The sequence below is a fragment of the Mustela putorius genome, unplaced genomic scaffold, assembly GCF_011764305.1.
Source record: "Mustela putorius furo isolate JIRA1106 unplaced genomic scaffold, ASM1176430v1.1 tig00003909_pilon_pilon_pilon, whole genome shotgun sequence".
In the NCBI taxonomy this organism is placed as follows: Eukaryota; Metazoa; Chordata; class Mammalia; order Carnivora; family Mustelidae; genus Mustela; species Mustela putorius.
Window position 1 is genome coordinate 40,230,276 of NW_025422057.1, and position 27,267 is coordinate 40,257,542.

At 43.2% G+C, this 27,267-nt stretch overlaps 1 protein-coding gene across 1 annotated transcript in view; it reads left to right on the forward strand.

The window, feature by feature from the left end:
• Positions 1-27,267, forward strand: part of VSTM4 (V-set and transmembrane domain containing 4) — a 97,327-nt gene that overhangs the window by 62,451 nt on the left and 7,609 nt on the right. Inside the window, 2 exon segments of the mRNA XM_045068488.1 lie at positions 5,113-5,219; positions 6,480-6,541. Coding sequence (XP_044924423.1) covers positions 5,113-5,219; positions 6,480-6,541 — 169 coding nt within the window.

Consider the following 27,267-nt stretch of genomic DNA (forward strand, 5'->3'; position numbering starts at 1 on the left):
CCCATTTTACAGATGGGCAGATGAGGCCCAGGAAGCGAGAGACTCATCCAGGGTCACCCCTCTAATCAGAGTGGAACCTGCTTTGGTGCTGACCCAACCCCCTTGTCCACTGCCAATTCACTAGACCTAGACCCAACCACCGTGTGTCACAGAGCAGACATGCCCCACGCACGTGGGAGGGAGATGCCCACGAGCGGTGGCCAGCCTGGAACCTTATACTTGTCACACACGTGCCAGCCACGAGGCCCCGGGTGGAGCCAGAAAAGCAGCCCTGTTTTCCACAAATAGCCCTGCTTTCCAATCACACAGCTCTCTCATTTAGACCGAGTTTCCGGCCTCTTCTCTATCTTTTCGGGTTTGACTGGCTCCAGCAACACTCACTCCCCTTGTGTCAGAGACAAAACACAGTCTTGTTCCAATCTAAGATATAGAGTAACTTTCTGGTTAGTGAAGCAAAAGGTGGAGTTTCTTTGTCAAAAATGTCTGCCAGTCTTGCTGGCTCAATGGGAAACATAATATTCTGTGAGCAAAATAATCTGTCATGTCATGGGGGTGACTCATTGTATATGGAATTCTCATTGTTGAAGTATGAATTAGAGCTAAATTTAGTTTAGTGCAGTTTTTCTGTTTTGAAGGAAAACAGTGATGACAAAGCAGATCTTTTTTAGCTTTCTGAATGCCCTGGACCTGAGACCACGCATCTGTACAAATGATCGTCCCAAAGCTTTCATTTTGTGTTGCAGAGCTAAAGAACGAAGTCCATGAAAAGGGGAGAGGAAGGAGAAATCCTGGTTTCTGCAGCGTGTGAGATGCAGCTGGGGAGGACGATCCAAGCTCAGTGGCAACACTGAGCTTGGAAAACTGCATGATTTTAGCAAAAGAAACAAGTCACCGTGCATTTAACAAGAAGCCACAATTTGCAGGGGGTGGGAGGTTGGGGGAACCAGGTGGTGGGTATTAGAGAGGGCACGGATTGCATGGAGCACTGGGTGTGGTGCAAAAACGATGAATACTGTTACGCTGAAAATAAATTTAAAAAGTTAAATAAAAAACAAACAAAAACAAAGGGAATTGGGGGAAATGTTTGTAATAAATACATCAGACTGATGGGAAAGGTGCATGCAAACCTGTAAGAAAAACTCAGAACCCTTGCAAATGACAACAGATGTCCATACGGCATTTGTAAAAGCAGAAACACGATTAGATACATGCTGGAAATGCTCCTTCTCACTGGCAGTCAGAGAAATGCAAGGAAAGGGAGATCACAGTTTTATTCATTAAGCGAGTGGTTTTTTTTAAAGCTGCTAGACCTGGTTTTAAAAAGGCTGAAAACAGAAATACCCTCGTCCATTGACTGAGTGACTGCGATGTAGGACTAACTTGTTGGCGATCCTTTTGTCGCAGGGAGTTAGATACCCTTTCGAATGGTCCTCCTCCATGAACTTGTAATCCCAGCTCTAAGACTTTAACCCAAAACACAAGTCTAAGAGTGGAAAACCATGATTCACAAATACATGTATGGCAATATCACTCATGCGTCAAATATTACTTAGATGTTGGGGAATGGCTGAGGAAGCCATGGCATAGCTTCTCATCAGAATAGTATGAGGACGTAACAATATGGAAAATAGAGATTAAGTAAAAAGAAGGGCATGAAATTATAAGTAGATTATGACAAAAAAAATACAATGTATGAAAATCAAGGAGGAGTTGAAACAATGTCCACTTGATGTCCAAACTTAATGTCCAAAAGCTTGGACATGGTTATGGCAGTGTAACTCATAATGGCCCAAGCTTGGAAGCAACCAACATCTTCTACAGTAGAGGAATGCATAATAAAGCTGTGGTACATCCAGACAGTGGAATATCATTCAGGGATAAAAAGAAATGAGCTCTTAAGCCATGAGAAGACTTGGAGGAAACTTAAATGCCTTTTAGTAAGTGAAAGAAGCCATTCTGAAAAGGCTACCTATTGTATAATTGCACCTGTGTAAGATTCCCGAGAAGGCAGAACTATGGAGACAGCAAATAGATCAGTGGTTGCCAGGGGGTGGGGGACAGGAGGGATGAATGGGTGGAGCCCAGAGGGTTTTGGGGAAGTTCAGCTCTTTGGTCTGATACATTATGTGTTTGTCTAAACCAATGGAACTCACCAAAAGGGAGCCCTAATGTAAATTATGGACTTTGGGTGCTAATGACATCTTGAAGTAGGTGCATCAGTTATAACAAATGTCCCACCATGGTGGGAAGTTGTACACGTCGAGGGGAGAGTGGGCGGGCATATGAAAAATCTCTACCTTTTGCTCCATTTTGCTGTGAACCTAAACTACTCTTGAAAAAAAAAAAAAAAGAAGTCCATTAAAAAAAAATAAACAAGAAAGAGGAAAAAGACTGGAAATATTTTAAAAGGCTGTGTTTTGGTTAGGATAGATTTATTTATTTTCCTTTTTCTTCCTGCCTGTAATTACCATTTGGAAACATGAATGTGTGTTAATTTATAATGGAAAGAAAAAAATAAACACTTGAAGAGTTTAAAGCTATGAGATGAAGCTATGCTTGCAGTTGTGTGTTGAAGCAATTCTGAGAGTTTTGGATCCCTTGTTTCTTCTTAGTGGTCAGCGTTTTGTAAACGCACATTCCTTTGGCCGGTTTGTGAGTTTACACAATTGACCCTGTACTCTAAACCTATGGTCATTTGGAGTTTCAGTTCCCAGTAAAAATAAGCCGTCTTTGGGGAGTCTCAGCATGATCCGTATCCTTGGAATTTTTCCCACGATGCGTGAGTCATTCTTTGTTCATTTTAAAAACCCTAGGAGTCTGTTAAAATAGCGTACATTCTCTTACATGTATGCAGATATTTATTTGTGTTTAATTTACTGTTTTGCAATGGTTATGTTTTTCAATGATTATACAAACACATGGTTTAATAGTTAAAATTAAAAAGTTCAATAATTGGGGCACCTGTGTGGCCCAGTGGATTAAGTGTCTGCCTTAGGCTCAGGTCATGATCCTGGGGTCCTGGGATTGAGTCTCACGTTGGGCTCTCTGTTCAGCAGAAAGCCTGCTTCCCCCTCTCCTACTCCCCCTGCTTGTGCTCTTCCTCTGTCAAATAAATAAAATCATTTTTTAAAAAAAGTTAAATAATTGACTAAAAATATATATGGTGATAATTCTTCCTGCCTGGTCTCCCATTGGCTAGTTTCTCAGCATCCCCATTCTAAGGAACAACTATTTTATTTTGTTTTTTAAATTGTATTTATTTATTTATTTATTATTTGAGAAAGAGAGAGTGTGTACATAGGTGAATGGGGAGAGGGAAGGAGGGAGTGGGAAAGGGGGAGGCAGAGAATCGCTAGCAGACATTGTGCTGAGCGTACAGCCAGATGTGGGACTCTATTTCACGACCCTGAGATCATGACCTGAGCTGAAACCAACACTTGGACGCTTAACCCACTGAGCCACCCAGGCGCCCCGGGAACCACTATTTTTAAAATTTCTTGTGACTGCTTCCAGAATTTCTCTATGCATATACATGCAAACAGTAATATGTATTTCTATTTTCCCCTATTTTCATACAAGAAGGGGGCACATTTTGTACATTGTCCAACACCCAGCTTTTCTACTTAGCAATGTATCTTTCCTCATCAGCACATAAATAGCTTCTTACTCCTCTTTGCAGCTACAGAGAACCCCGCATATGTATTTGTGGACTCACCACCACTTCCTTAGCCAGTCCCCTGCTGATGGACAGTTGGATTCTTTCTGATCCATTGCTATCAACAACAGCACCGTAAGGACGAATCTCACACGCACATTTCATACACGTGCAGGGATATCCACAGAGTAAACTCCCGGAAGTGAAATTGCTGGGTCAGAGTATAAGCGTCTGTAGTTCTGATTGCCAAGTTCTTTTGATTGCCAAGTTCTCCTTTCGGAAGGGTTTTCGCTTGTACCAGCCATACTTCTGCATGTCCGATTCTCTAAGTCCTTGGCAAAAGAGTGCTTTGCTTCCAGTGTGACTGTTGTCACTCCATATGAGGAGAATGGAAGTGCAGTATGTTTTAATTTGGCTTCCTTTCGTGAGGGAGCTCTGGTGTGTTTTCAGTGGTAAGAGCCTTTCCTCTCGTGTGGTAACTGTTACTGCCTTCCTTCATTTTGATTATTAAGCAGTTGATTATAGTTTTATGGATTTCTAGAAATTCTTTATGTATTAGGGAGAGATCCTCTCTTGGTAACCACACCTACCCGGCTGGAGCGTGTGTCTCAGGACAAGAGGTTCTAGAAGGGGTCTTTGCTGGAGTCACTCCGATGCATTTGAGATAAGAGTGTTAGCCATTCAAGGAAGCACGTGGACTCTATCCCACATGTGGCATCAAGGTTTGCCATCAAGCTGGTCTTTGTAACTTTTGTCACTTTAGCACCTGCGTGTCCTTGTTTTTTTACCCCCAGTATAAGGCTTATCAGTACCATCATTCTGGGTAAAACATAGAAAGAACCTGATAGCACAGTGATTACACAGAGCCAGATAACTGAAAACAGCCCTCTTCAGGGTGAAGCCACTTGCCCTCTCAAGATAAAGGTACAGTGGGAGAAAAAGGCGTGACCAATCTTGGGGGACCCTGGAGATTTCTGGGTACAGGTCCCAAGGTCCTTTCTCCCTTGCACAGGAGGAGCTCTGTGGATTGTGCACCACAAAAATACGTGCAAAGAATCTTGGTTTTAGGGTAGTTCAAGTAGAAGTTTCTGATAGTATCTTAATACCCTACTGGTGATGTGGCCAAGCCAGACTGTGTAACTGATGCACCTAGTAAGAACCGTCCATCTCTCCATCTGTAAGGGCAGACAAGCTGGCCCCAGATCTCCCCAGGGATCTTTGAACATTAAACAGCACATCATAAATCACTAACTAGCTCATCTCGCCATCCTTATCTTAGCCACAGGTCAGAACTAGACCTCCCGACATCCCTGGGGATCTCCCTAGAGTCCCAGTCCAGCTGTAAGAAAACTTCACCTTATGTAGGTACTCAGGAAGCACACAGAAACTATTGCTTCCTTTCCCTTTCCCTGGAACAAATCTGCTTTTGCCTTCACCAGGACTCTTTTCTTGTATAGCTCCGGGGAGACTGTGACCAGTGTGACCAGCTTGGCCCCCCTGCAACCCAAGAAGGGCAAGAGGCGGAAGGAGAAGGCTGACGTTCCTCCTGCAGTCCCTGCCAAAGGTAGGAGGCTAGCCCATGGTTACCCATGTGGGAACCAGCACAACTGATCTAGAAGTGGGTCTTGGGTTTGCAGTGGGATTGGGACAGGGTGAGTAGACAGATGGAGGACATCTGGTGACGATAGGCCTGCAGAACCCCATCTTCATTTTGATAATCACTGAGGCCTGTCACTGGAGTGGGGCTGGTGCTGGTGCACTGGCCCAGCATGATGTTAGTGGGGAGTTGGGAGAGGGGATGTCAACAGGCACAGATTGATTCCACAATGCATTTCACCTTCAGCTATTAACATGCTCACACATAGTGGGGTGGGACAAAGGGGTATCAACATCTTCTTGGTTTATTCAAGGGAATGGAGCCTCTGATTTTTCTAAGGATGTAAGTCAGGTATGTAGTTTATTTTGGATTTGTTCTGGGGATAAAATCAAGGTTGGTCTTTGATTCCAACTGTAATGTAGAGCAACATAGGTGAGGTTCCAATGTAGTTGGTAGTACTAGGTCTGTCCCTTACAGATCCTTGGGGTCCTGTGCTGAAAGCCACTGGTGCTCAGGCCGAGCGCATGTTGGGTGGATAGAGGGACTGGAAGGCCTGGGCATTCTGGGAGGCATGACGAATATAGATCTGGGGAGGGAAGGGGGCAGAGAACCCTGCTGTAATGTCTCATTCAATTGGAGTGATTAGTACCCTACCTTACAAAAGATGAAAGTGAGCCTCAGAGAGCTAAGTGGTAGAACCTGGCTTGGAGATGAGGTCTGCCTGAATTTCAAGGTCAAGTTCAAATTCCAAAACATTGAAGTACTCATTACATGATATTGGGGGGAAGAGCCTTAGTTTTCTCCTCTGTTACATGGGGACAATAAAGACCCACCTCCCTGATGACTTCTGAGGGTTGTTTTCAAGGTCACAGCTTTAATTGGAAGTGTGTAGTTTGGATGAAGCCCCAGGGAAGTTTCTGGCCTCAGGCTTAACCAAACATACCTGGTTCTCACCTGCACGCCTCACCTCTTGGTAGCTGGCAGTGTTTTATGTAAACTTGTTTCATTGACCTTGCTGCTGGGAGAGGATGACTTGTCCAAAGATTCGGGGAGGGTTGCTCTCCATGGAGGAGCATCCAGTGGTACCTAGATCAGAAACCAAACTTCTTCCTTGGGGGCAGGAAAGGGACTGTGAGTCTCCACAGAGTATGTCTGGGATGCTCATGTTATGTGGGCATTGGGAATCCTGGAGGAAATCCAAGCTAAACCCTTGACATGCTTCCACAGCTCCCATAGCTGCCACATTCCATAAACCGAAGCTGCTGAAACCACAGAGGAAAGTCGCCCTGGTGAGTAACCATAGTCGGTGTTGTTATTGTCCCCTTAAGCCTTAAATCCACTTGAGGTCCAAGTAGTACCTTGACTGACTCAAAATATGCTGAAACTTCTCGGTGCTTTGGTCCCCAAGCAAAGACGTTCTCTCTTCTTGGGTCAGCTTTTGAGCTGTCTTTTCTCCACATCTTGTTCCCAGAGTGGCTTTTTAAAAGTCCAAGGAGAACCATGTTCTATTATAAATGTTATTTTTCAAAAAGAAGGGGGGGGAAAAAACCACACTCTGGAAGATATAAATAGGATATGAACCTGCTTATACAAATTTCCCTGATAACTACTCTAAAGAGACTGCTGAAGAATCTTCCAGAAAATATGCTGTAGCAATTTATTTCGAAATAACTGTAGACTTACAGAAGAGTTGTAAAGACACAGCAAGTTCCTGTCTGCCTTTCACCCAGCGTCTCCTAGGGTCAGCCTCTCACATAGCCCTGGTGTCTTTGTCAAAAGTGAGGTTACCATTAGCACATTGCTGCAAGCCATGCTCCAGACTCTGGCCAGATTTCAGCAGTTTTTCCACTCATGTTCTTCTCTTGTTCCAGGATCCAGTCCAAGCTGTCACATAGCTCTTAGTTGTCGTGCGTCCTCCAGTCTGTGACATTCCCTTGCCTTTCTTTTTCTTTTGTGGCCTTGACACTTCTGAAGAGAAGCAGCCAGTTATTATTATTTTTTTATAGTGTCCCTTAATTTGGCTTTCTCTGAGGTTTTCTGATGAGTAGAGATGAGGTTGCCTTGAGATTTTCTCTCTTCCTCTGCCTCTGCCCCTTGCCCTGTTCTCTCTCTCCTTCTCTAAAAATAAAAATCAATAAATAAATCAATGTTAAAATTTAGAATGTCGATTGTGATTGAAAGGCACCAAGAAAAAAATGCAAATGAAAACCACAGGTTGGAAGAACATGATGGCGTGCATGCGTCTAACAAAGGATTCTTACCTAGAATGTCTGAGCACCCACATATCAATATTGATATGTAACCCAAATTTTTAATCTTTTCCTTTCTGCTTGGTACTTAGCGAGTCTTTTATAAAAGGACAACTCTACGAAAAAACTAAATAAATAAGCAGAAGTCTTCAACATGTACTTCACAGAACGAGATACACCAAGAGTAAGCACATGAAAAATATCTAACCTCATTGGCATCATGGCAATGCAAGTTAAAAAGCATAAAATTTACAGGTAGGAAGATGGCTAAAATGAAATGCGTGTTTCTTTTCTTTTTCTTTCTTTCCTTGGGCATGTATCCAGTTTTATCTGTTTGTCAGATTCTCTTTATGTTACTTTATGTTTCATATTTCAATAATTATTCCTTGCCAATTTTGTTAAACTTCATCCCTACATCCTAAACAGTTTGAACTAAATATTTACTAGTTTTATTATTATTCTTTCTTGATCTAATGTCTTCCCCCCCCCAAATATCTTTATTGGCCTTTATATTTGAGCAATTTGCTTGGGAATGGAATTCTGGTTTTATAAACTTCTTCCAGTGTGTTCTGGGAAATATGCTGAGCCCCTCATGTGCATTTCCATTTACTTCCCATATTGCTCAGTGTAAATGCCAGATTCCATACTGTGGCCTATAATGCCCTATATCCATACAGGCCACATACGTCATTAATTTTTTAGTAGCCCCATTAAAGAAGTAAAAAGAAACAGGTGAAACCAATTTTAACAGTATGGTTTATTTAACCCAAATAGCAAACAGATTATCATTTAAACATATAATCTATGCAAAAATTATTAATGAGATATTTTACATTTTTTTTTTTTTTGTTCTCCAAAGCCTTCAAAATCCAGTGTATATTTTACCCTTACTGCACATCTTGTTTCAGAGTCATGTTTTCAGGGCTTAAAAGCCACAATTGACTAGTGGCTACCACATTGGAAAGCTCAGCTGTATATGGTCTAGCTCTCATTACCTCTTTCACATCATTTTTGCCACTGTCTCCCTTCTTAGTTCCCCTCTGGCCACCCTGGCCTCCTTGCTGGTCCTTAAACATACCAAGCATGTTCTGGAAGGGCCTTTGCACCAGGTGTTCACTCTGCCTGGACCATTATCCCTAGGTTGTGCTTGTGGCTTGTCGCTCATGCCGTAGGTCTCTACGCAGACGTCACCTTGATGGAGAAACTTTCCTGAAATCCTACATAGAACACTGCTCACCCTCTAATGCAGTCCCCATGACAGGCACCCGACATATTCTATATTTATCTGTTAACTGCCTGTTAACTTGCATCACTGCGATGTCCTCCATGCCCAGAGCAGGGTCCAGCATGAGGGAGATGTGTTAATGATGGCACACCTGCTCCAAGGAGTAGTTTCTGTCATTCTGCTTTTACAGATGGGCAGAGGGAGATGCACATTCAGTGAGGGGCACTTCCCCAACTGTGCATCCCTGCACGTCTGTGTGAGTAAGTGTCTGTCTTTTTCAGATCTTTCCTTCTTGTTCTTATATTTATCAGCAAACTCAGGAAAGGATCTGCCTTGTAAATTTTCCCACCGTACTTTGTCTCCAAGTTGCTCAGGAGCTGTTGCTTCTAATCCAAAATTTTAGCCCTGGTAACAGCAGAAACAGCTATTTACTGACACTCTGTGGATCTGAGAGAGAGAGAGAGAGCCAAAAAGTGCTTTTGGCATGTTGTTGTGGTTAATCCTCACAATAAGGTCCCCTCTCTTGATCTCCGGTTTTGCATATGAGGACACACTCTCTGTTTAAGAAAAGCGAGTTCCTACACCTCATAGGAGTAGCAATCCACTTCCCGTGACGACGGTGCTGCTGCCCCAGTGGACAGCCCCTTGGCAGTGTCGCCGATCCTAAATGGACAATTTCTCTAGTCCACAGCCTGAGCAGGGGACATCTCTCATTTATCCATTAAACAAAAATCAGTTGTGCACTTTTCGGGGACAGAATGCTTCATTAAGCACTTTGGGACCACCAGTAAGCAGATTGGAGTCAACAGCGTTTTCAAACACGACTCCGGTCTTAGTCACAAGTCTGAGTTGCTGAGTTTTGTTTGCAGGTGCGTTCGAGCTGGGGTGCTCCTCTCGGGGCTGATGCAACCTCGGTCATTCTTCGTCGTCATGGAAAGCAAGTTGGGGCAGTTATATGCGTTTCAGAGGGGATCGTTGTTTTATGGAAGTATCTCCAATAAGAACTGCTAGTTGCTAAATTATATGTGGATCATTTATGAGGTGAAAAGACCTAAAATTTTCTATATCAGAATTTTCCAAAAATGAGACCATTTGGAAACCAGTTTCTACCCATAATAATAGACAATAAAGAAAAGAGCTGACTTTGAATGGGACTCTGTCTAACCAGCAGTTTAGAGTCAAAAATACCAGGCCTAGCATCTGCAGGTTTTAGTTAATATTAAGATTTATTTTCCCAGGCAGGGGACAACACTGACCTTCGTCTCAATTGGGTCGATATTAAGCTCTCAGATCAATAAGTCTTGATGGGAGCTGAAACAAAAGTTGATAGATACTTGTTGACTCACAGAGGCCTTGGTGTGTGTTTTAGGAAATAACTTGGAGACATTTCTTTTTCGGGGCTTGGTACTAGTTGGGGCATTTTTTTTCTGTCGCTGTTCCCTTTTGCCACCATCTGTGTAAAACAGTGCTTCCTGGAGTGGTCGTGAGCTGCAGAGCCCCCCAGCCCTGTTTCTAGAGGGACGTTAGCACACACTCGCCCTGAGAAGCCACGCTGCCCGCTGCCTCCAGCGACTCCTGGACAACAAGGGAGAATCTGTATTTACTGAGCACCTACTATGTGCCGGCTACTCTGTGAGGAGCTCACAGTCTCCTTCTCACTCATGTTAAGTGCCCACGTGAGCTCCTGGTGGGAACCTCTGGACACTGGTGGACAAAAATGACCGATGCCTTTCCTTGTGTTTTCTCCCTCAAAGCATGAAAGCAGGAGTCTTTTTGTATGTTTTCAAGACAACGTGACATTTTGTAGAAAATACGGATGCTGGACCCTAATAGTGGTTGGAAAGTCTAAAAGGTAGGATTCAAGAAGGAAACAAAGAGATGAGGAAGGTACTTTAGGCATTTTATAATCAGGATACCAAAACTAATCCTCTTTTTCTTATAATAAAACAAACCCAGAAGCCAGCTTTCGAGGTGACCTCATCTGAGAGGGAGGCTGTGCGCGATCACACAGCGTCTCTCTGACTGATCATGGTATCGGTTGTTTTCTAACACTAAACACTGACCATGAGGCATTGTTCTTACATCAGAGGTTCTTCGTCCTTTTGGGGACAAGGGAGTACTTTCACAACCCTCCAAAAGTGTAGTTCTCCTTTCAGCTAGGGGAGAGGGATTGGCACTAGCTCAAGACCCCCTGAAGCCTTCTGGGGACCCCTGCCTCCAGAGCCCGCCAGTACTCACTGAGTGAATGCAGATGCTTCCAGGAAAAGCTGTCCCGGCTCCCTGGTTTCTGAAGAGACAGAGGAAGCCAGAAGTGCTCTTGACTGATTTTTATTGTGCTGGGTCAGTTATAACTTGGAGGCCGAGAGGAGGAGGAGGAAACCATTTCGGTGATGTGGAGGCAAGAGCTCAGTGCTTCACGGATAGCCACAGAAGGACGGATCTGAGGGGAGAGCAATCAGCACCCCAGAACGAACCACAAGAGAAGAGAAAGAGGTCCTTTGGGCTCAGCGGACCTTCACACACTCCTACCTCTGAGCCTGCGCCCTCCTCGCTGAGGTTGGCTCCGTGCCTCACCCCTGCACCTCTGTAATGAAGGCACTGGGATAGCACTCGGGAGCTAGAAGGCTCAGGCCACCTCTCTTCTCTGAGGAAGAAATGACCCTTTGTGAGCAGAAGACTGAAGCCACAGAGAAATCAGGCACATCACGGCTTCCTTCTCACACGTTCCCCTGCGGGTCTCCTGTATCCTGCCTGTCCCACTCAGATCCATCCTCCACGCTGCTGCCCAGAGATCCTTCTCGACCATAGCTCCAACCATGTCATCACCCTGTTGAAAATGCTCTCGGGGCTCCCTCCTTCCTTCCAGGATGAAACGTGGCTTCCTGTGTGGGCTGTCTCCCGTTGGCCCCAGGACCCCGGGGGCCCCGCCAGTCCTGTCCTGCACCACTCACCTCCGGACTCACTTCTTGTGGAGCCCTTCTTCCCTCAGAGTCCCACTTACCCCTGACCCGGAGAACATCAGTGACGCCCCTGCATGTCAGGGAGCTCCCCATCACCTACCCTCGTGGCACTTTTCAATGAAACTCTCATTTCGGACCCTTCGAGGCATTAGTGTCCTTGTCCCTGGAGGTAAACATGGGTTGTCTGCCACCAGCCCAGCTGACTGCTTTGCTTCCTGGTGGTGACCATGCCCCAGGTGGTTAGGCTGCGTCTCCTCCTCCACCTCTCCGGGATATTAGCTGTCTCTGGGCTGCTCTTTTTCTTGAACAGATGACCCAGGAGAGTGAACACCTGCACGGGTGCAGCCGCTACGTGGCAGCCTGCCCCTTCCCTCACTTGGGTCTTGCAGGCAGTGCCTGACTAGTCCTTCTGACTGTTTACGGTACAGTCCCTTGGAGGCTCCACCTGCTCCCCCAAATTAACTACAGTGCACACTGATGACTCACCCCCAACCCTGCTCCACCTGGATATGCCTGCGCCCAGGAATGGCTGTCCCGTCCAGAATCTGGGTGCCTTTGCCCCCTCCCCATCCCCACCACGTGCGGTGGTGAGAACTACTTCTCAGTATGCCCAGGCTTCTCCCTGTCCCCCTACTCACTGCCGTAACTGGCTCACATGCCCACTGCCTCCCCATCCATCTGACCTCAGGGCCTCTCCGTGGGACCCCCACAGCACCTGACCTGTATTTTAGCACTTCCCACACCACTCTGAAGCTTCCCGATTTCACTTTCTCCTCCACTAGCATCATGTGGCTCCTTTTACAAAGTGACTTCTGCATTTCTTACACTACAGTTCTCCACACTGTGGACACCTTAGATGGTGGAGACAGGATGGGCTGCTTTTTTAAAAATTGTGCTCAAATGTACATGACATAAAATTCACCTTAACCATTTTTTAGTATATAGTTCAGTAGTGTTAAGTGTCTCCACATTGCTGTACAGATCATCTCCAGAACTCTTTTCATCTTGCAAAGCTCTGTACTCATTAAATAATACTCACTATCCCCTTGTTCCTGGAACCTATCCTTCTCTCTGTCCCTATAAATTTGGTGACTCTAGGTACCTCGTGCAAGTGGAATCACATAGTCTTTTTTTTTTCTCTTTTTGAGATCACATTTTTCTTTTTGTGACTGGCTGATCTCACTTAGCACAACACTGTCAAGGACCATCCGTGTTGCAACATGTGTCAGAATTTCTTTCTTTTTTGGTTTTTAGTAAGTTGGAATAATATTTCCTTGAATGTATATACCACAGTTTGCCTATCCATTCCTCTGTCCATAGACATTTGAGTGGCTATTACCTGTTAGCTATTGTGAATAACACTGCTGTGAACGTGAATGTACCAATACATTTCTGAGTTCTTGATTTCAGTTCTTTTGGATACATACCTAGAAGTAGAGTTGCCGAGTCATATGATAATTATATTTTTAATTTTTTTGAGGAACTGCCCTACTGGGGTTCCCTCGAGCTGTGCCATTTTATATTCCCATTAACAGTGCGCAAGGATTCAATTTCTCTATATCTTTGCCAACACTGCTATCTTCTGTTTATTGGGGGTTGTTGTTATTGTTGTTCTGCTAGTAGCCATTTTAGTGGGTGTGGGATGGTATCTCATAGTGGTTTTCTTTAACACTTCCCTGACAATTAGTGATGTTGAGCATCTTTTTGGCCATTTGTATATCTTCTTTGGAGAAATGTCTGTTTGAGTCATTCCCCTGTTTGTTTTTTTTTAATTTTAAAACCAAGTTGTTTGTTTTGTTGTTGTTGTTGAGTTATAGAAGCTCTTTATATATTCTAGATATTAATCTCTTAACAGATATATAATTTGCAAATATTTTTATCCATTCTGTAGATTGCCTTTTTCCTCTCTTATGTTCTTTGATGCACAGGAATTTTAAATTAGCTCTAGTTTCAAAATCATCAAGGACTTGTCCTCCTCATCACTGTGTCCCCAGTAGAGGAGCTGGAGCTTGTAGAACATGTGTGGAATGAATGAACGATTGAGGACAGAGATCTGTGATTGGAGCTCTGAGTCCTCACTGCTCAAAGTGTTGTCTATGATCTAGCAGTCCGGGCATCCCCTGGAAGCTAGTTGAAAAGTTGAAACTCACACTCTACTGTAGACCTACTGAATGAGAATCTGCAGTTCTACAAGATCCCAGATGAATCTGATGAACATGAAGGTTTGAAAGTTGCTCTGAATAACTATCAAACTCAGTAGTCAGCTCTGGTTGGGTCATGGCCAATAAGACAGAGTCTGTCACATCTGGACTGACTTTATATTTTAGTAAAGAGTTCAGCCCACTGCGTGGGTTTTCTTATTTACCAACAGAGAGAAAATTAAATGCGAGAATCTGCTTCTAAAGGGTACGGTGAGTTTCCTTCATTCCTGAGGACCTTTCCTGGACAGCTTATCTCTGCGTCAGCCAGGGGTAGCTCTGCGCTGTGATCTCCGAGGGCCTCTCACAGGCAGAGTGTTCTGACACGTAGAGAGAGTGTGACCGAACCTGCCCGCCTGGGGTTCCCTCGAGCTCACTATCTGCAGTACACCTGCCTCCTCTCATGGATTCTTAAAGATCAGAGCACTCCCAGTGGACACACAGAGGTTGTGGTTCATTCCAGCAGAGCTGAGAGGGAACCTGTCTGAAGAACCGCCTTCCACTAAGTGGTCAGCCCAGGACCCAGATACCTCACCTTGTCCCACGTTTTCCCGGTCTCAGGAAAGAAGCCCCTTCTCCCGGCCCCGTTTCACTATCGAGAACATCCTGCCAAGACCAGAAAGAGTTTCTCTCTGATCCGTAGCAGAACAGGGCTTGGAGGCACATTAGGCACCAGTGATAGAATTCTGAGAGGATTTTAATAATAACCCAAATCCCAGCAAAATTATTTCCAGAGGACACGCATTTCAGGTTTCTTGAAGGATGTTTATAATAAGCCAGAGAATTTCTCTTGTTGTCGTTAATGGGCTAGAACGGGTTTCAGTTAAATTTTACATGAAAAGGATATATTAACCTGCATAAAATATGTTCATAATCTCGATTTAAAATTAAAAAGAAGAAAAAAACCCACAACCACATGTACAATATATTGCCCCAAGTAAAAGCCTTGGGAAAAAAACAAAAACTTTGCTGGTACCACGCTAGTACCATTTTTACAGAGATAAAAATTCTATGCTCCCCTCGGTACACATGCATATCCCATTATTGTCACAGGGAGTTATGTATGTTGACTGGAGGGAAGAATAGATGCTGAGCTTCGGAAGGGATGAGAGGAAGGAAACAGAAGTCATTTGGTTTCACGGGTTTGCTCCAGTCCGGAGAGAGCAGGCCGCGGGGCCCCGGGTAAGCACAACGCGGTCCTCAAGGAGGTGAAGCAGGCCCCCCCACTGGCCCCAAGTGGAGGTGGAATCTGATTAGTCTCCTGTTAGGGACTGTCAACTCTGTCACAGGGATGTCACCTCCCAGGCCCTCTGCTGCTTGGCATTGACCAGAGACAGCCACCTGGCTGGACGCTTCTCAGCTGTGTCAAGAGGCCAGTGGAGGTCGCTGGAGGCTCTGATTTTATTCATGGTGGGCCAAGCGACGCTCTTCCTCTCCAGGAAGACTGGTAGCACCTTAAGCACTTGTGAGGAACCCCCTTTTGGGAGATGGTAGGGATCCTACTCCACAAGTGAGTGCTGTAGGAGAAGCCCGCCTCACCTCGTCTGAGGAGAATAATGTGACCTTGTGCTCTGAGGAGGAAGGTGACTCGGGACTGACCGCCTCAGGACTGTGGTCCCTGTTTACTGTGTCATTAGGCGGTCCTGTCACATTGCAGTCTTCCACATACCTGTTCATTCCTCACACATTTATTGAGTGCCGGCACACAGTGTGCAAGGAGCTGTGGGGACAGGTGCAATGAGCCTTAGAACCTCCTGACCGAGGGGAACAGGTGGCAGAGAGGGAAGCTGGGCTAGAGGTTGACCGAGGCTGGGGGGAGGCCTGAAGGTCCTGCAGGTCCAGCCCCATGAGTGGCCCCACCATGTGGCACAGGCCCATCTTGCTCCTGGGGGTCCTGGAGAGGCCCACTCTGGGAAGACCCAGCCCTGTGTGTCTGCAGGGACCGTCCCTTCAGAGCGGTGGCTTGTTTTCCGGCTCAGCTCAGCTGATTTGCCGCTTTTATTGGGCACTTCGTTGTTGGGATCATTGCACTGCTGGGAAATTTTTTTTAAACCTTTTTACTCTATTTTATTTTTGTAATCTCGTGAAACAATATCATTTGTACTCACATCTGATTTTTTTTTAATTGAAAAAGCTGATTTCATTTAAAACCTCAGTTTTGAGTGCAAAACATTTCAGAATTGTTATTGAAAGACTTTTTCAATCTCAAATAGAGAACACTAAAAAAAAAAAGTGCCATTTTGGGGGAAAAAAAAAGAAAAGAAAAAAAAATCATGGTATTTGTGTCATCAAGCTAAGTATTCAGAATATCCAGAAGGAAATCTGGATGTGAAATTCTGAGTTCCTGAAGATCTAATAGAGCACTGACGGGATTTTATGGCCCTGGAGCCGGATTTAATTCTAATTTATTATTATAACTTCCAAAAGCTGAATTCATACATTCCAACAAGCCTGTGTGATGTCCAGAAGCCCCGTGCATGTGTGATTCGGGCACACACAGAAAGTTGAAGATTGCAAACTGCGAATTCAATCGTGTGGACCCATTGCTCACATTACATATGAATTCAACAAATGGGCCAGCATACCTGCTCTTATTTTATGTCTGGTCTTACTGCTCGGTTTGTGTCCTGTGCACTGTGCCCTTGACATAATGCTAGTGGTGGCGATGGTGATGGTGACGGTGGTGACGTGATGAAGATGATGATGGCGATGACTGTGATGACTCAGACCCTTCCCTTCCATGGCACTCTCCGCTATCCCCGTGCTTGTCCCTAGGAACGCTGGCACAACCTGACCTAAGATTGCTGTTGGCTCCATCTCCCCGATGAGGCAGGGAGCTCAGGGAGGTAAGGACTGGCACAAGATCACCCACTGGGAAGTGACAGTACAGGGTCTGGTTGGGCACTTGGCCTCGGGTCCCTGTCCGTCCCCTCCCCGGGCTCCGTGGCCTCTCATTGAGAGCACTCAAGAAAGTTCTAGTCCATGTTTTGGAGTGGTTTCTGTCTTGACCTCACTATCTGGGGTTTTTATATGATGAAAGTTGCGATAGTGATCCTACTTGGGGGCACTGGACTGGGGCTGGTAGTTCAGAATATCCATTTGTTAAGGTTAGAAAGTGAAGTTCCTCCCGTAGGTTCTCATTTCTCTGTAGTTGCCAGATTTTTATTTGGCTTGCATTCTTGAAGCCGTTTTCTGTGTATGTACACACTTATTATATCCATCTTTCTCTCTATATATTCCCAAAGTGTATACACAGTCAGCCCACAAGCAGTGTAGGTCATGGTTACAGATTATGACAAAGGATTAACGTGTGCCAACTTCCCTAAAAATGAGAATGATCTGAAACAAAATGATTACACATTGAAATGTTTTCTCACTAATAATATATGTCAGGTTCGTATTTCCATGTCAGTACATATGTAGACCCATACTGTTCTTTTAATAACTGCAAAGTGTCATGGTATCATTTCTTTCATCTATGTACCTGATAGCATCATATGTCAATATTTTAACTTATGAAGTTGATAGCCATGCAGATTTATATGATTCCAGGAAGTAGAACCTATGTATCCTTCTTCTTGGTAGAATGTGCTCACGGAAACCCTAAATAGGCTGAAAGAGAAAAAAAATCCCATGGGTCTGCTCATGATTTCCAAAAGCATCCCCTCACTGTACACCTAAGGCCCAGGATATTCAGAGAAAGGTTTTTCCCGCAGCGTCAGACTGATTTTCTTTCATTTCATCTTAAACTCATTCAGTCAATCCTGTAAAAATGTTCACTGACTCTCCCCTGTGTGCCAAGGAGCACCTGAATCAGGCACCTTCCGGGAAGCTAAGTTTCAGCCAGTGGCGTGCTCCAGCCCACGTCTGTCCACAAGAGAAAACAAATTCCTTTGGCATCATGAAATTTACACATGTAAGTCAGCCAGTGCCATAAAGCAGAACATTTTTCTTGAAGAATGAGTTGCTCACAGTTTCCCAGCACACTCTTGGATGCAGCAGTGAAGGGTGGACAGAGTCCGTGCTTTTGCGGAGCTGGGCGGCGTGCTTGGAGACTAGCTCTAGCACCAGTGCCCCTGCTTCCTAGCTGGTGACCTCAAGCCTGCCATTTCTGTGACTTTGTTTCTACCTGGGTAAAATGATGACGATGATAAGAGTGCTTCCTGTATAGAGTTAGGTGCTATGATTACATTCTGGTGGGAGAAGGCAGATGAACAGGACTTTATAATTCCAAGGAGTGATATGTGGTCTGCAGAGCTGTACTGCAGAGCAAATGAGCCAGGAAGGACAGCGTTTGATGGAGAAAGTGCCTCCTTGGAACAAAGGCCCAGTAAAGTAAGGGAGCAAGCCACACTGCTATTTGGGGAAGAAATTCCAGACGGAGAGTGCAGCCCGGGCAAGGGCCCTGAGGTGGGCTCTGGACAAGGAGTACTGTGTGGGTGTGTCTGACACACACCAGGAGGCCAGTCTGGCTGGAGCATTGGTCAGCAAGGCGGATGTGTGGTGTGAACTGAGGTCAGAGGATTCCTGGGACAAAATCATGAAGGATCAGTATCCTGATAGGGACTCTAGATTTTATTCTATGTATAATAAGAAACCACTGGAGAATTTTGTGCAGAGAAGTGAGTGGTTTGACTTATTGTTTTAGATGGATCAACTTTACCACTATGCATTATAGATATAAATAAATATATATAATATATTTAATATATAATATAAAAATATATATAATATATATAATATAAAAATTCTATATATATATATATATATCTTACTGGATGTATTTGGCACTGACCTGAGGTCCAGTGGCATCCATCAGAATCTGGCAGGTGGCGTTTTCCAAATGATTTTTGAGTGTCTTCTTCTCTCTGCCTCTAAGTATTTCAAAGGGACCAACTGTCAAAACAACACTTGTCTGTACTCTATAATAAAAATTATCGGAATAATAATAAGCGAGCCCTTGTGTAGTATTTATTATTTCCCGACAAGGTCATTTTCTAAGTACATTACACATATTAATGCATTTAATCTTCAAAATAACCCTGTGGGATAGATACTATCATGAGTCTCACTTTATAGATAAGGAAATGGAGGCATAGGGAAGCCGAGAAACTCACCTAGGGTCACAGAGCAGGAAAACAGCAGCCTTTCTGTCCCTGAGAATCTATGCTGTTATGTACCACCACATAGACCCTGGAAGCCCAGACACTCTGTGAGTCAGAGCGTTAAGGATTCCAGTTGACTGGAAGACGGAGGGTTCAAAATCGAAGATTCTCATAGTGGGCTCCTACGTAGAAGGAGATAATCAAACACTCTCTTTTTCTTTTTCTTTTTTTTTTTTTTTTGTTTGAGAATATTATTTTTTTTTTAATTTTTAATTTTTGATAAACATATATTTTTATCCCCAGGGGTACAGGTCTGTGAATCACAAAAAAGCTATTAATGAGGTGCAATCAAAAATGGAGGCTCTAACTGCTAGGATAAATGAGGCAGAAGAAAGAATTAGTGATATAGAAGACCAAATGACAGAGAATAAAGAAGCTGAGCAAAAGAGGGACAAACAGCTACTGGACCACGAGGGGAGAATTCGAGAGATAAGTGACACCATAAGACGAAACAACATTAGAATAATTGGGATTCCAGAAGAAGAAACACTCTCTTTTTCTAAACATAAATATTCTTTTGAAGAATACTGCCAGTAAAAGTACTTTTGGAAGGAAGCTGGGAAAACATACATCTATGGTCCATGGGGAAAAGAAAATGAGTGTCTGTATTAGATCATGGAGCTAATCACCGCTATAACTGTGCCACTATGAAAAGTTTCATGTGTCAGGATCCTCCCCAAGAGCTTTATCTATAATCACATTTTAGCTTCCAAACATACATTGGTGAAATCTAGAGACCTCCATCTGTCTGATGACTTGTAAAGCCTTGGGCCTTTTCTGTGTGTGGCTTTAGCGTTCTATAGCTGGTCACCTCTGAGCGTCCTCAGAGCAATTAGCCAGGGGCATGTGACTTTCCATCATGTCATAGTCATTCTGGGAATGCGCTTTGCTAAACATCCTTTGAATTCTCCAGAGTCAAGAGCATGATGCGAATTTGCTCTGCTCAAGAGTTCCAAGTGACTTCATCCAACCCTCGGTGCCAAAAACCTGGATACAACTTTGAAATCTTAATCTCCTTCCAAAACTTCTCTCCTAAGTTCCAGAGCCTTTCAAATCCTTCCAAAGCCATAGAGAACACTGGTTCATTGGCTATCAATTCTGAATAATCATGTGAAACCAGGCATGGGGAGGGAATTTGGGCAGATACAATCCCGAGGTTTATGGAAGTCTGAAGCAACAGACGAAGGAGGCATTATGTGCCTGTGTGCCGCTGTGTGACGACCAAGGGTCCTGGTCTCTAGACCCTGGCTCAGAATGTCAAGAGGCACCCATCCGTGTCAGCAGTCACAGCTGCATGCTGAATTTGGGGAGTGTGGCTGAATCCCAACCCTCCCCTCAGAGTGAGGATTCTGGTATCAGTTATGTTGCTGAAGTCAGAGGTCCTAGTGGACCAGTGATCTCACCTCCAAGGAGATGGTGAGTAGACCTGGCATGTGACTCCAGGAGTTCCCTCATAAAATTCCCCTGGCCTTCTCCAGTGCTACCCTTTCACTGCTTAGCTTCCTAGTTCCACCCGTGCAGTGGACTTCTCTACTCAAAGGTCTGTTGCCAGGGGCGCCTGGGTGGCTCAGTTGGTTAAGCCTCTGACTCTTGATTTCAGCTCAGGTCATGATCTCAGGGTCTTGAGATCGAGCCCCACTTCAGGCTCTGCCCTCGATGCAGAGTCTCTCTCTCTCTCTCTCTCTCCCTCTGCTCCTCCCTGTCCTCACTCTCTATCCCTAAAATAAATAGATAAATAAAATCTTAAAAAAAAAAAAAAAGTCTGCTGCCACCTGACACAGAGCGTGGCCAAAGCAGAGTACGCCAGTCGGCTGACCTGTGGAATTCAAAATTAAGTCAAGTTCATATCCAAGGCATGCCAGTTCTAACTGGACCAGTGAGAACGATGGCATAGTTTTCTTTCCAGAGGTTGGACCTACGGCTACCTGTCCGGGGCCCGCCATCAAATAGAGCCTCGCCCACAGCACTGCCTCCACATCTTTGGTGGCTGGAGTCCTGTGTGTGGGCGTCGTGAGGGGAGCATTTGTTTTACTAGGTATTCCTCTGTTGAATAAAAAATGAGCACTTATCTTGAAGGGGGAAGAGGAAGTCTGCCCTTGATAATATGTAATTCTCTCTTGGGCAAATAGATTCCTGATAGTGCAAGTCGGTAGAACTGCAATCACATTTTTTAACTCTAAGGTGACGTTAGCATAAACATCCCCATGTCCTAGTTATTGATCTTTTGCTCAGATAATGCTATTACCCAATTGAACTTCTGACATTGGAGAACTTGCAGTGGCTGCAATTCCATTTTTCTTTTATTCCTGCAACTTAATTCAACGTGCACATCCAGCTGTGATCTCTAGGAAAAAAAATGTTGTTTTGCAGGAGTCTGCGTGGAATGTTCAATCAGCCTTTCTCTCTCTCTCCCTCTCTCTCTTATTTTTCTCTGTCTCAATCCTGGTAAGAATGTTAAGTTTTGGTTTGAATCCTGGAATGAAATACTCAGAAACTACCAGTTAGGAGCTTGAAGTGTGCTGTGTCCCCAAGAGATGCACGACTTCTGAATTCTTGGGGGTTGACTTCTCTAGTGTGAGCCATGTCCAGTAAATCCTTCCCCATAGACCCACTTTCCATAATCAATACTCTAAAACCAGGGGAAAGAAGAGCTTAATTTAGAAGTGGGAAATCCAGCCTGGGGACTGTCATCTGCTGTTGAGTGTCTCACCACTGGCAGCACAGAAGGATGGGCCATGGAAGACTTGGCATTTCACTGCACACTGACCTCATTACACCTAGAGTCCAGAAGGTTCCATCACTGCGTGAGAAAACTGGTTTGTGTGATGATGCTTTCCGAAGCCTTCCGAGGGAAGTTGTGCTATGTGAGAATGTAATCTGGCTCAGTGGTGGTCAGTGTGCTATTGAGTACAAGCCTAGGATCTGTGAGGTCCTTAGGGACAGTGGAAGGGTCACATATCTGATATCTGAGCCCAGGTCCAAAGTGGTCCTATAGCCATTCTCTGCTGGCAGCCCCAGATGCTGGCCTCAGGGCTGGTCTCCTTGCCTCCTCTCCATGAACATTTCCACCAACCTAGAGAAGAAGTTTTCAGAATTCCATTCAGACCTTTCCTTGATGCATCAACACATGTCTGTGTGTGAACTTCCATCCCCTCTTGCTTATTGAGTCCCCTTCCGGAAAAAGGAATGGATTCTCCCTTGGCTGGGAGAAAATGTATCCCAAGTGAGATTACAGGTACATAAAGCAAAGAAGAGGTTTAGAACAGGCAAGATCCCAAGCAGTGGAACAGAAATCCCAAGCCCTTATTGGAGGAATAGAGAACTGGCCAGGGGTCTCTATAGGCTGAGAGGGAAAAGAAAATAAAACTAAACAGTCCTGACAAAGAGAAAATGGATCAGATGCTTCTCTCATGTTTGGAAAGTTCTAGGGCCTTTTCTAAAGGATCCCGTCAGACCTTCTCAGCAGTTGGTCCACGTTCCCTCCTTCCTGTTTCTTCTCTCTCCTGCTTTCCGGTGAATACAGCAACATCAGACCCAAGCGTCCGGGGCCTGGAAATCCTGCTTCTAGGAGTTTCTTTTGTGTCTGAGAGAAGTCTAAAGCAGCTGAGTGGGTGTGGACAGCCCACTGGAGAGCACTGAAGGTTGTGCTCTGGAGCGCGCATACATTTCTGTGTGAGTAGGAAGGGGTCTAGAAGACGGGCTGCAGGGTCCTCACCCCAGCTGGGCCCTCTTACATCACTCACCTTAACCTTCACTTGCTGCTCCTGGCTCCTGGCTTTCCTACCAGTTCTACAGTTTCACCGGTAATTAATGACTCTCATCATTTGCTCCAATTTGCTTCTCCCCTGAACCTTCCACGGAAGCATCCGGGCAAAAACAAGGTGGCTTGGTGAGAACTGGTAAAGAGTTTGCATTTACAGCCTTCCGTTGGCCATCAGGAATTTGTTTCCAGTTAAACAAGCTGGGAAGTGTAATTAAGCACATGGTTGATGGTGACAGCCAAGTGTGAATGCCAGAAAAACAAAAGGATCTTTAAAGGTGCCAAGGACCGACATTACGCATCTTCTGTGGGAAACTGTATACACTTCACGTCGTGGAGCCTCCTGTGTGCTGCCTCATAGCTTCAATCAAATTATTATATCCCAGAAATATGCATAAGGGAAATGATTCTACACATTTTATGGTGGGTTGTTGCTTGTAGCGGTAATTGAAGTACCTTTCCACTTATGAAAGTACTAATTTTATTTGTTTTTATTGCTTTTCTAGATGCAATTATTTATTTAGTGTGCTTTGGCTTTATTGAATTATGTTTACTATAGAAACATCATAAAAATGTATGAAAACAACACATCAGCCCAGCCAGCCTGGTGACCTGTATTGAGAAAGCTAGTGTTATTTTTCATATCCAAACGTAATGGAATAACTTAAGAATAAACAGATAATCCACACTAGAAAACAATGCAATTTCAAAGTAATGTGATAAAACCCCTGGACAATGTGATTTCCTAAATCCGGGTTCTAAAATTTACATGAGTTAGGTTTTTGCGTGCTTCTTGGAGGACACATGGCATTTCTAAATGGAATCATTATAATGTGAAATGTAATTAAAAGAAAAGCAAGATGTAAACGGGATTTTCGTTGGCTTGGAATCTATGGACAACTAGGAAGCCATGTAAAGACTGTTGATGTCCAAAGACCAGCAGGAGGCTCTCATCCCTATAAATGTCCTTGGAAATTTAAAAATGGCCAATCTGTGAAGGTCGCTTGGCATTCGTACTGGCTGTAGGAGTTTAGGAACTCTCCTTGTCTCTTGCTTCCTGTCTCTGTTAGGATGCTCCATTTCAGAAGAAAAGAGGCTTTTTGCTTTCGGCATTCTTTTTAAGAAACTTAAATCGAATGCGAATGATTTACTTGTCCTGAATCTTGGCTCGATAACCAAGGTGGAAGCATGAAAAATCAAAAATCTAAACAAAACAACACAACCAAAGCCAAGAAACCAAAATGACAAACAGGTTGCTTAAAAGCAAGTCATGTGTCTTTTTATGACTGTAAATTAGTGACTGACTCTTATTTTTCTGATTATGACTTAAAAACTAATTAATGTGCTGCTTATGTACATGTGCCTACTAGAAGATGTGAGAAGCTTCAACAAATTGCACACTAACTTGTGGGTCTCCCTTCGGCCATCTAGATTACATCAGTGGAGGGCATCATGGATTCGTACCAGGTGTTTGATTTCCAAGCAGGTTCCAAGGACTTTCTAAGCATGTAGAATAGAAGCACACGTGTTTGCCCAAATGATAGTAAAACATATAGTACATGTATGGTTCCAGCATTCTTTTTTTTTTTTTTAAGATTTTATTTATTTGTTTGACAGGCAGAGATCACTAGTAGGCAGAGAGGCAGACAAAGAGAGAGAGGAGGAAGCAGGCTTCCCGCTGAGCAGAGAACCCGATGCAGGGCTCAATCCCAGGACCCCAAGATCCATGACCCAAGCCGAAGGCAGAGGCTTTAACCCCTGAGCCACCCAGGCACCCCTCCATCATTCTTTTTAAAGACTTCACCATATACCCACTGTATGAACACAGTGGACGTCCTGCTGACGTCCATTGAAGTGTTTCCAGATTCTTGTTTGTACCAACAAACACCTCCACTAACGATATACAGGACCCATTTCTTCTGTTTCTTTGGGCAATCTTTCTTCTTTAATGTTTGTTAACACACAAGACAAAAAGTGATGTCTGATTTTAAATCGTGATTCTCTTACTACCTCTCAATGAGAGGTTGAGTCTCATTTGTATGTGTAAGAGCCTTGTAATTTCCTTTCCTGTGAACTATCTGGTCTGTCTGTTGTACTTTTGTTTAATTTTCTGATGGATTATTGGCTATAATCTTTGTTGAATTGTATGGTCTTTTGATATGAGTTGCAACTATTTTCTTCTTCATTATTTAATGGTCCTTTTGCTTTATTTAGGAAATATTTTGCCGTCTATGGCACGAAGATGTGCATATCTATTTTGTACTGATCCTGGAGTATTGTGTAAAATACCTTCTATACACTGAAGTTATTTTTAAAAAATGTCCCCACACATTCTTCTAGCACTTCTTATGAATTTATTTTCCACATTAAAATTTTAAATTTTTCTGGGATTTGTCTGGTGTAAAGAATGATGTAGGGATTTTTTTTTTTAAATGACTACCCAAGTGTCTTAACACTATTTATTGAAAAATAATAATTTATTTTATAATTCCGGGTTCATTTCTAGACTTTCTCATCAGTTTCATTGATGTATAGGTGTATTCCTTTGCCAGTACCACAGTATTTTACTTATTACAGCCTTAGATTTTAATATCACTAGAATTGGATTACTAGTATTCTTTACATATTTTTTAATAAATATATTTATAATTTACAATTATTTAATGAATATATTTATATAATATAACCTATTTATTATATATAGAAATATATTTATCTTTAATAAAAATGCTTATTTATTATTAAGTTTGATATGTAACATGGTATAAGTTTAAGGTATACCTGTGCTATTTTGATACCTTTATATATTGTAATATGATTGCCAATGTAGCGATGTTTATCACATTATATAATTATACATGTACATACACGTGTGCATAATCATAGCACAGTATTATTGTCTACATGGATTGCCCTGTGCATTAGATCTCAGTGCCTTATTACTGCTCATTACAAGTTTGTACCCTTATGCACTATCACTCTGATTTGACTCCTCTCATTCCCCAGATTACCACCATTTTACTCTCTGCTTTTTATAAGTTTAACTTTGGGAGATTCCACATATAAGTAATATCATACAGAACTTGTCTTTCTCTGTCTCACTTATCTTACTTTAGTATAATGTGCTCACGGCCCACCCATGTTGTCACAAAGGGGAGAACATCTTCCTTTCTCATGGCTGAATAATATTCCATTGTGTATATATATAGTGTATCTTTTTTATCCATTCATTCATTGATGGTCATTTGGGCTGTGTCCATATCTTGGCTTTGTGAATAATGCTGCGATAAAATGGGGTAGCATACATCTCATTAAAATTCTGTTTTTTGTTTTCTTTGGGGATATACCCAGAAGTGGAATTGCTGGATTATATGATACATCTATTTTTAATTTTTTGAGGGACCTCCATATTGTTTCCATAGTGGTTGGACCAATTTACATTCTTCCCAACAATGTTTTAAGGGTTCCCTTTTTACCACATCCTTACCAACTCCTGTGGTCTTATTTTCTTGATGATAGCCATTCTGACAAGTGTGAAGTGATATCTTACTGTGGTTTTGATTTGTATATCCCTTATGATGAGTGATGCTGAGCATCTTATGTGTCTGTTGGCCATTTTGATGTCCTCTTTGGAGAAATGTCTAATTCTTTTGCCCATTTTTAAATTGGATTTTTTTGTTTTGTTATTGGGTTGATGGAGCTCTGTATACATTTTGAATATTATTTGAATATTTCAACCCCTTATCCATTAATACAGTTTGAAAAAAGTTCTCCCTTTCTATAGGTTGCTTTTTCATTTTGTTAATTGTTTGCTATCCCCTGTAGGGGCTTTTCAGTTTTATGTAGTACTATTTGTTAATTTTTTCTTTTGTTGTTTGTATCTTTACTGTTATTTCCAAAAAAATTATTTCCAAGATCAATATCAATGAGCTTTGTTCACGTGTTTTCTTCTAGGACTTCTATGGTATCAGATCTTTTGTTTAGGTCTTTGATCCTTTTCAAGTTAATTTTTGTGAGTGATTTGAGGTAGTGGTCCAATGTCATTATTCTGCATGTGTTTCTCCAATTTTCCAGCACCCTTTATTAAAGAGACTATCCTTTCACTATTGGGTGTTTTGGGCTCCCTTGTCAAATATTAGTTGACCATATATGCTAGGGTTTTTCAGTTGTCTGATATGTCTATATTTGTGCCAGTACCATAGTTTTTATTACTGTGGCTTTATGCTGTAGTTTCAAATCTGGAAGCATAATACCACTGGCTTTGTTCTTTTATCTCAGGATTGCTTTGGCTATTTGGGGTCTTTTGTGGTTCTTCATAAATTTTGGGATTGTTTCTTTTATTTCTGTGAAGAATGCCTTTGGTATTTTGATGGGAATTATGTTGAATCTGTAGGTGGCCTTGGATAGTATGGTCATTTTAGCAATACGAATTCTTCCAATCCATGAATATGGAATATC